This window comes from Morone saxatilis, unplaced genomic scaffold, assembly GCF_004916995.1.
Source record: "Morone saxatilis isolate NCDOM2014 unplaced genomic scaffold, NCSU_SB_2.0 Contig21, whole genome shotgun sequence".
In the NCBI taxonomy this organism is placed as follows: Eukaryota; Metazoa; Chordata; class Actinopteri; family Moronidae; genus Morone; species Morone saxatilis.
The window spans coordinates 7,767,526-7,776,281 of NW_023339774.1; the positions used below are offsets into that span (position 1 = coordinate 7,767,526).

The following is an 8,756-nucleotide window of genomic DNA, read 5'->3' on the forward strand; positions in this document are numbered from 1 at the left end:
AGTCCAAAACTCAAATATATTCACATAACAGTAATAGAAAACAGATACATAATGCTTCATAAATTACTTAAATGACACCATTTGTGAATATATTCCAGTAGTTCACTCCTATTCTTATTTTAGTTAGTTAGAAAACTACATGTTCAAAATGTGCAAGACTAAAGCTAAAGCTAAAGCACGCACAACATCCATATATAGCACCCAAAACCACGTTTTGGTCAACAGAAGCACTAATCAAGTGTTTTAAACATCCATAACTGAGAAATGCAAATGGGAGAGAGGGAAGAGAGGGAAGGGGTGCTAAAGGAGGAGGAGGACGAGGGGGTGGAAGACAAGCGAGAGGCTTGACAAAAATGGAAGAAAAAAAAAAAGAGATGAAATATATGAGAGACACATCGAGGGGCATGTGGTGAAAGAGTGTAGACAGGGCCCCAGCAACACTTTCATTTTAGCATCAGTGAAGACAGTGGAATCAACACTAGTTTAAACACTTCCTGTGCGTGTTACATCTGCTAATGAACAGTACGGGAAGGCAGACCACAAATGAACATGAACCCCTGGCATTTTCCCCATGATTTACATCTGTGTGCTATTTTCTGTTTTTCCATCAATCTGAAGCTGTGAATCCTTCTATCTCACGAAGAGAAAGGTTAGAAAAGGTTGTGAAAGCTATTCAGTGGACGAGTGCAGCCCTCCAGTGTAACAACTCTGGCCTCAGATAAGAGCAACGTTATCACAGCTCAGAACATGAGCCTGTCAGACCGCTATCTGTCTGAAGAATCACCAAAATCAATACAGACCTTCAAATATCTGGTTTATTATCCTTTAACTACCCCCAGAGAATGACAGAAAGAGAGAATGAGAGAGAGATAGGAGACAGAGAGAGAGATGGCTTCTTCTTGAGGTTGTAAAGTAACAAAAGCTGTTCTCATCTTTTTTGTTTGCAACTTAACCCCCTGCCTACTTGCTTTATCTCATGCCACTCTTATTTTTGTCATACATTTGAAACGGTGACAGTCATTTGGCAGCCATGAAACAATCCGTCGTACTGTACAATGCATTGCATTCCTATCAGCTGAGACCTGCACATTTTAGTCAGGAAGTCATAAAAATCCTAACAAGGATCCTGAAAGAAGGGGGAACCTTCTTGGCCGGGGGGGTTTGCAACGTTCACAGTGTCCGGCAAAGGAACTATGCAGTATGTTGTTCCCCATCTCAGGTCCCTTATTTCATGTAATCTCTCTGTCGTCTGACTAATAAAGGCATATAATCCATAAAAATATGGTTAATAGAATACCAAATGTACAAATTCAACCAGGTGGAGGCAACTGTCTTATGAATTGAAAGTAAAAGATGTCAGGTATGTGTAAAGTAACAAAACACATTATTTACTTTAACAGAGACTGAATTCCCTAAAAGTCAGAAGGAACTACACACAAAAAAGATGTTGAATAATTTCTTTCTTTTGTTCTTCCTCTTTCATTTCCTCCTATATTGCCTTTGACCAGCAGGGCCAGCACTGCTGCTAGCAGCACAGCAGTTGGTGAGCGAGGAAGAAAACATGAGCTTTTCTTTCTTTCTTCCTTCCTTCCTTTCTTTTACAGTGATAATAAATTAAGAATCTCTGAGTGGTTGAAATGTTCAGGTTCCTGTTTCTAGGAACATGACACGCGGTCCAGTCCCAAACCACAGCGTGTAATAGATCAGCCGATCCACTAGGGGATACTTTGTCAGTGTCACGTTTTGCCACGCCTAGACGTACAAAGTACACAGGTGTATGAAGATGGCAGTCTGTGTAGGGGGGAAGTTGGTGGATGGATGGTTCCAACAAACACAAGACTGTCACCCAGGAGACCGCTGTTTGAGTGCCATGTGTAAAGTCGAAAGTCAATCTTGACTTGTCAGGTACGTAACTTATGATCTTTTCCTAAACCTAACAAAGTACTTTTGGCACCTAAACATAATCAGACTACAACCTCAGCAGGCTTTATTTCTAAAGTGTTACCAGATGTTGCATATTTATTATTGTTAACATGACTGAGGAAAGAGCACATGTTGAAAATGTGACACTGCCACAGTGGACTGGTGTGTGTATATTAAACGCTTTGGCGCAGTACCAGGTTGTGATACGCCAACAGCCTTGAATCAGGGCTACTGGCATCCGTACCCAAAATATAAGATCCCCCTTAACCCAAAACTGAAGACTTCCTGCCTTCATGTGCCCCACGGCCAGCTGCTTTCCTACCCACTCTCTATACCCATATGCTTCTCTGCTCTACCATAGCTCGTCTGTCTTCTTTAATCCTCGAGTTCAATTCAATGGTTTCAGTGCAAACACTCTGGTGACCCCACTACTTTTACAACTAAACAAAAGTAAGACACATGGGCAGAGCACCAGGCTGTGCACTTATTTATTTATTTTTAACCACCCACAAGGTAATGTATCACGATTCATTTGATTAATAGCCTACAACAGCAAAAACAATGTATGGGAACATTTAGTGTGCAGTTACCACACAGCGATCCCACACTGTGAACAACATGAAAAACAAATGGCCAGAAATAAAGACATAATAGAGCTGAGCTACCACCGAAACTCATTTAATGTGCACATAAAGCTTATTGGCTAACAAACACCGAATTTGATTATTGACGATTCATGGCCAATTATATTTCAAAGCTTTTTTATAATTTGGAATCGTGAATGATATTTTCTCCTTGTGTAGAATGAACAGTATGCTCATAGTATGTCACACAAGTCTTTTTTGTTTCAGTTTTATACACAAAGCATAACCAAATATCTCAAACATAGACAATTGGAAATGCCATTGGGCTGCAGGTATAGTTCTGTAGTCAGTTTGGGGATTCATTTTTTATTTTTTTAAATTAATTTTTACAATTTAATAGTGGTGCTAGCTAGCTACCTTATCAAAACTATTGGTGTGAAAGGCGACATCAAAGCACTGCAAAATATATGACTTGAATTTTTAAAATGGTTAAGCTGCACCAGACCTCTGAATGTTTTCTGAATGTGTACAAACGGTTAATGTCCACCCTCTCCTTCTCTCTTCTCTTTTTCCCCTCTTTCTTTTCCTCTTCTTGCAATCTCTCCCTTCCTTCATCATCACTTCTGTTCCACAGTTTGTCCCCTCTAACTCTACCTCCGTCCTGTTGTTCTGTCCTTCTATTTCCACCTTCCCTCCTGTCTTTTACCTCTCCTCCTCACGAGTACCAACACTTTATTATTCAGCAGGGCTTCACAGGGACACTGTGAAATCACCTATTTCACGGATCCCTTATCGAGTGTGACACTTCCCACACATCAAACGGCAGATCCTCTGACTCTTTCTCTCTTTCTCTGTCTGTCTCCCCATCGCCCCCGTCTCTCAGTACTTTTGTCTCAGTATCTCCTTTTCACCTTTTTACCCTTACAAGCAGAAGCACAGTCAAAACGCACAACCCAAAAACACAGATGTTTACTATGCTGATCAAAGTCTTCATTGGATAATTACATCTGTGATACAGAGGTGAGGCAGGATCAGAGTGTGTTAGACTGTACAATAAGGATTTTCCCGCCTCAAATGGTTTCATTTGCATGATTTTGGAGTCCTAAAGCGGTCAAATATTCTGGTAAAGCGAAATTAAAATGAGTGTTTTCCCTCTTTCTAATCCTGTTAATCATCACATTTATCTTGTGACCCTTAGAGAGGTCAGGAACCACTAACTTAAGATAAAGAAGGTCTGGATGTGATAGTTTGGTTCTGTGATGGGTCTGAACAATTACTTGTTAACAAATAGAAATAATATGAGTGAACTGAACTAATGGGCATGCTACCAATAAGGGTTAGATTTGCAGTCGTGCAGTGTATTTTATTGAATTTACTTGGCAAAATATTGTATTTTACGGTACAGTTAACTGTAAATGGTTCATCTGAACACTTTAAGCATTTGCATGTGAGCACACACGTTTGCACATATGTTCTGCAATCTGTATTCCAGATAATTGGAACAGCCAGACAGCACTATTGGTACAGCTGTTTAAAACCTGTCAACCTTCCAATGTTTCCAGTTTATTATCCTGTAAATGTTTTTCTTTTGAACTACCAACCTGACTCATTAAAATGGATCACACCATTTTGAACCAATCGCTATTATTTTCTCGAAACATTAATTTATGTGATTTTGGAATCACAACAATCACAAGGACATTTATTTTGTTTTGTTTAAATTAAGTTTCATTAAAGTCTTATGTTACATCTGTATTTATTCTTTATTTTTGTGTGCATAGTCTGCCACTATTTTTAATATATATGTACTGTATATTTATATGTGCTGCCTTATTGGCCAGATTAGTATATTTATCTAATGAAATGAAAACAGGCTCGTGCCCCGTTCATGCCAAAGAGCAGCACATTTTATCCGTCTGTGACTCTGCCAACCATGTGTAATCTAACATAATCCCTAATCTCCATTTGGTCCAGTGACTGGCTAACTTTAATCCAGCTACAACTCCAATAAACTGAATGTGAGTTCTGCAGTCTGGTGTAATCCATTCAAGCTTCTGACAGCCACAGTGACAACACAGTTAGAGGGCCGTCAGTACTCTTGACTGTCAGGCAACCGTATGCCTCTCTCTGTCTTTCTGTCTCTCCTACACAAACATACTGTATTCATCCCACTACTACTCATATTACTACTACTACTTCCAACTATTACCACACTGCCAATGAACCATCTGTTCAACAAATAGGAGCAAACACACTCCTTCAAAACATTTTTTTCCCTCCAGCCTCCCCTACAGATGGAAGCCCTGGGAAGTAGAGCATTGAGCTCATATTTTTCTCATTTCATTACGCTGTGTGCTACCCATTTCATTACAAGCAAATAAATAAACAACACAAGCACACACCTCATGTAAACATAAAAACTGGTTCCCAAAGCAGATGTGAATTTTAATCTCAATTTGAAAAGGAAATCCAACAAAGCTTCCAATATTTACAGCTACGGGGAGCAGTTGGATTCTTTCATTGTGCAATAGTAGAGTGCTCTTTTATGTTTGGTCGCTGCGCTGCTCACTTCAGTGTTGTTGGTTTAGGGTCTTGCTCAAGCATACTTTAATTACACAGATTTTCTAAACTGCTCTGGCATCGTAGATAATGAAATATTTCAAGCAGCTACAAGTGCACAACATTATACCGGCTGAAGTTTTCGTTTTTGCTTGGAGTTGATCGATAATAGTACTTCCCAGCTTAAATATAACATGTAAACTTGCAAGTCATCAGCCTGATTCATCACTGTTGATAGGCATGCAGAATAACACCTGCTACCCCATACACAAACAGCCTGCGAATCAAGAGCTTTCATTATGCTACCGATTTCTGCAAATCTTGTTGATGAAATGTACTGCTTAATTGAGGGGACCAAGCTGCTTTTTCAATGACAAATCTGGATGCAAAAGCAAAAAGCAAAAAGCTTTCCACTGTGCAATGTTCTCTCATTCACTGCAGGGATGGTACGCAAGGGAAAATTAATACAGTGACAGATTTGTTGGACAAATACTGTGATAATTTGATCATCTGGTGTCTTTGTTATCAAACCCAGATATTCATGCCAGGAATCTGACACACAGGTTGGTCTGTGGCAGTCTCAATAAAACAAGGGGGGAAAAAAGAGTCATGACAAAATGGTGATGATTTCTGTTGGGAAATTTAGAACATGTTTGAATGCTGGGGCTGGGGGGAACAGGACAGCTGTGGTGCTGATTGGAGAACTCATGGGGAGGCTATGATTGGCAAAAAAGCAGGTACTGAAAGTTGTGACAGATCTGGTGCAACATACCTGCCTGATTGGTTGTCACATTAAGTGACACATACTGCTTTGCGTGGTCTTTGGCCAGCTCTGACACCCCGTTGACAGCCTCCAGCAGAAAGCTGTAGTTGGTGTGTGACTGCAGGTCGGCCACCATCACAGAGGTGTTTGACACGCCGATGCGGCGTGGCAAAAAACGTACGTTGGGGCCGCATTCTTCCAAGCCCCTTCCATCTGGCAAGACCTGTCTGCACAGGATGTTGTAGCGCACATCCTTCCTGCCACCTGTTTCCATGGGGACAGACCACTCCAGAAAAACGCTAGTCTCGTTGACATTGGAAATGGCATTACGTGGAGCAGAAGGAGGGCCTGAGAGACATGGAAAGAGAGGTTAGAAAAACATCCAGTAATATCATGCATCTGGAGTACATGAAAAACAGAAGTATGCATGTGCAAATAAAAAGGTCTTATATCCTCACGTGTGCAGGCCATATTGGGAGGGTCAGAGTCAATCTTATAGTATCCATCTTCACAGCTGCAAGCAGTGGCTCCTGTCTGCCTGGCCACACTGTGGGGTGGACATTTACTGCAGGCCAAAGACTCCAGCAGCGAACGGTAAAACCCCACTCTGCAGACTGAAAGACCAAGAGGAAAGGGGGGGGGGGGTTGATGTCACAGGGTTTTTGGGGTTGGATCAAGAAAAGATGAGATGATAAGAGTAGACATACAAATAGGAAAAGGAAGGGGGTCATGGGGAGAATAGTAAAAAAGTGGGGGAGAGAAAAAGCAGAACAGCATGGTTAGTTCCTTTGAAAAAAAAAAAAAAAAGGAGGTCAGTAGAAAATTCCCTGGGTGGTGGAGGTTGTTTTGAGGTTCCTCATCAGAGATACTACAGTAGCTGCGGAGTTGATATTAAAAGCAGCATTTGTCACCTTGTTTTTGTGGTCACATTTGTATTGTATTTTTTTTTTTGTATTTTTCTTTGTTTCTTTTGAAGACTGATTTCTTCTCATCCCCCTTCAGGGATTATTTCTTTTATCCAACCTGTGCAATCCTGTTCTCTTTTTCATGTTTTCTTAACCAAAAAAAGTTTATTGTTAGGGGTTTTCCCACTTATTTATAGCCACAATTCAATTCAGTGATTTGTTAACAGGAATTTTGTTCTTGCATCGGCTGTACAATATAGGCTGACATTGTTTTGGGAATCCTGTGGGATTCCCGCGGGATTGGAGTCAGTTTGGGGCGGGCTATGAATCATACAGGTCAGTTACATAAATATGCAGTTCTAATATGAATAAACACAATTTACTTTATTTTGAACACAATGGTAGTCATTCTGTTGTCTTTTTTATTCTTCTTTATTCTCTCATGTCTGCTCTGGTGGCTGGTTGCTGGTTGGTTGCAGCCATTTGACCAGTACATGGCGTGTTTGGAAAAGCACAACACCGAATGGGGCGGGAGTTATTTTTTCCAGGATTGCGATGGGACAGGAGTGAAAATCCACTCACGTGTTAACCTCTACTGCACAATACTGTACCCACAAAGCCCCGTATGTGAAACATACAAAAAAATACAACAAGCAGAGAAACAGACTCTTCCTCCCACACAAACACACAGACAGGCGGTTGATCTAAGTGGGGCAGGTAGACAGCAGGGTGACACACTCAGAATGTTAACACGCAAGAATACATCAACAACCTCCGTTGCCATGGCTGCGCCCCCAAGCCAACCAATCACTGACTTATCACAGAATAATTTTCTCTCCGATTTTTCTGTTGCACCCAGACAGATACAAATAGACACATGCAACAGAGGATGAAACACGAATGGGATATTGGACTTGATGAGCAGAGTTCCATAGATTACTATTACATAGATTTTGTGTAGTCAATGACATTTTTGACAGAAGGGAGGATGCCTGTGAGACGAGTACAGGACAAGAGAGAGGAGATGTTTCATCCATGTGTGTCCTCTAAGACTCTAAGGATAGGAGCAGTTATTTTCACCCATCGTTTGTTAACGTGGCTGTTGTAAAGCCAATTCAAGCTCTGACTGTGATTAAGAGCTACATAATTAAACTTCGGGCAAGAAGACAGGAGGATAAAGAATGGGAGAGGAGAAAATACGGGAAGGTAAAAAAGAAATAAAATGGGGAAAGGGAAGAGACAAGATGAGGTAGAAAGTCAAGTTTACGAGGGTAGATGGGGATAGAAAAGAGGAGAGAGGATGAGACAAAGGAGGAGTGGAGTGTGGAGTGTGTGTGTGCATGTGTGTGTGCGTCTCAGGCGTTAGGCAGCGGTGGCTCTGATTCCCCTTGACGGAACCTTGGTCCATTGTCATGGAACATTAGGCCTGAAAAATTCTCCCTCTGCCCTGGATCGCTCTTGTGTCTCACCTCTGCTTCACACACACACACACACACACACACCACCTACACACACACACACACACACAACACACACACGTCTTTGTTTTTGTTAATATTACAGGAGACCAGAACATGCATACTGAGAACCACCATGTATGAGGCGTTTACAGCACTGGGGAAAAAAAAAAAAAAAAATCTAGCAGTTTCCTGGAGCACACATGCAGGAAAGCCTTTCATGTGTTTAGCATGTAGGATGCCACACATACCCTAATTATGAGTTGAGGCTGAAGACATTGCTTTTGCGGCATTCATGAAGCTGGCCTAGTTTTGAATGACCACAGTAATACATTTGATAACTCATGCTCAACAAAGCCGTGACAACAATGTATGCCTTTAGGGTTTATTTTATTCAGTTGTGAAAAAATGGTCTAAACGGTTTATTTTTGCTTCCCTTACATTCGTTAAAGGAATGAATGTAAAAACATCCATGCCTGTTCTATTGATGGTTACTTATTTACTGAATGTAGGTTTTGTGTTTAGTATTGCATTTATATTTACTTCATTTCAGTGTTGCAGCTGT

The 8,756-nt window shown here is 40.9% G+C and overlaps 1 protein-coding gene across 2 annotated transcripts in view; it reads right to left on the reverse strand.

Moving 5' to 3' along the window:
* Positions 1-8,756, reverse strand: part of LOC118333035 (ephrin type-A receptor 5) — a 53,190-nt gene that overhangs the window by 23,973 nt on the left and 20,461 nt on the right. For both annotated transcript variants that reach the window (XM_035668526.1, XM_035668525.1), the window contains exons 3-4: positions 6,288-6,443; positions 5,839-6,177 (exon numbers count right to left, since the gene is read on the reverse strand). In XM_035668526.1, the coding sequence (XP_035524419.1) occupies positions 5,839-6,177; positions 6,288-6,443 (495 nt within the window). The remainder of the gene's footprint in view (positions 1-5,838; positions 6,178-6,287; positions 6,444-8,756) is intronic.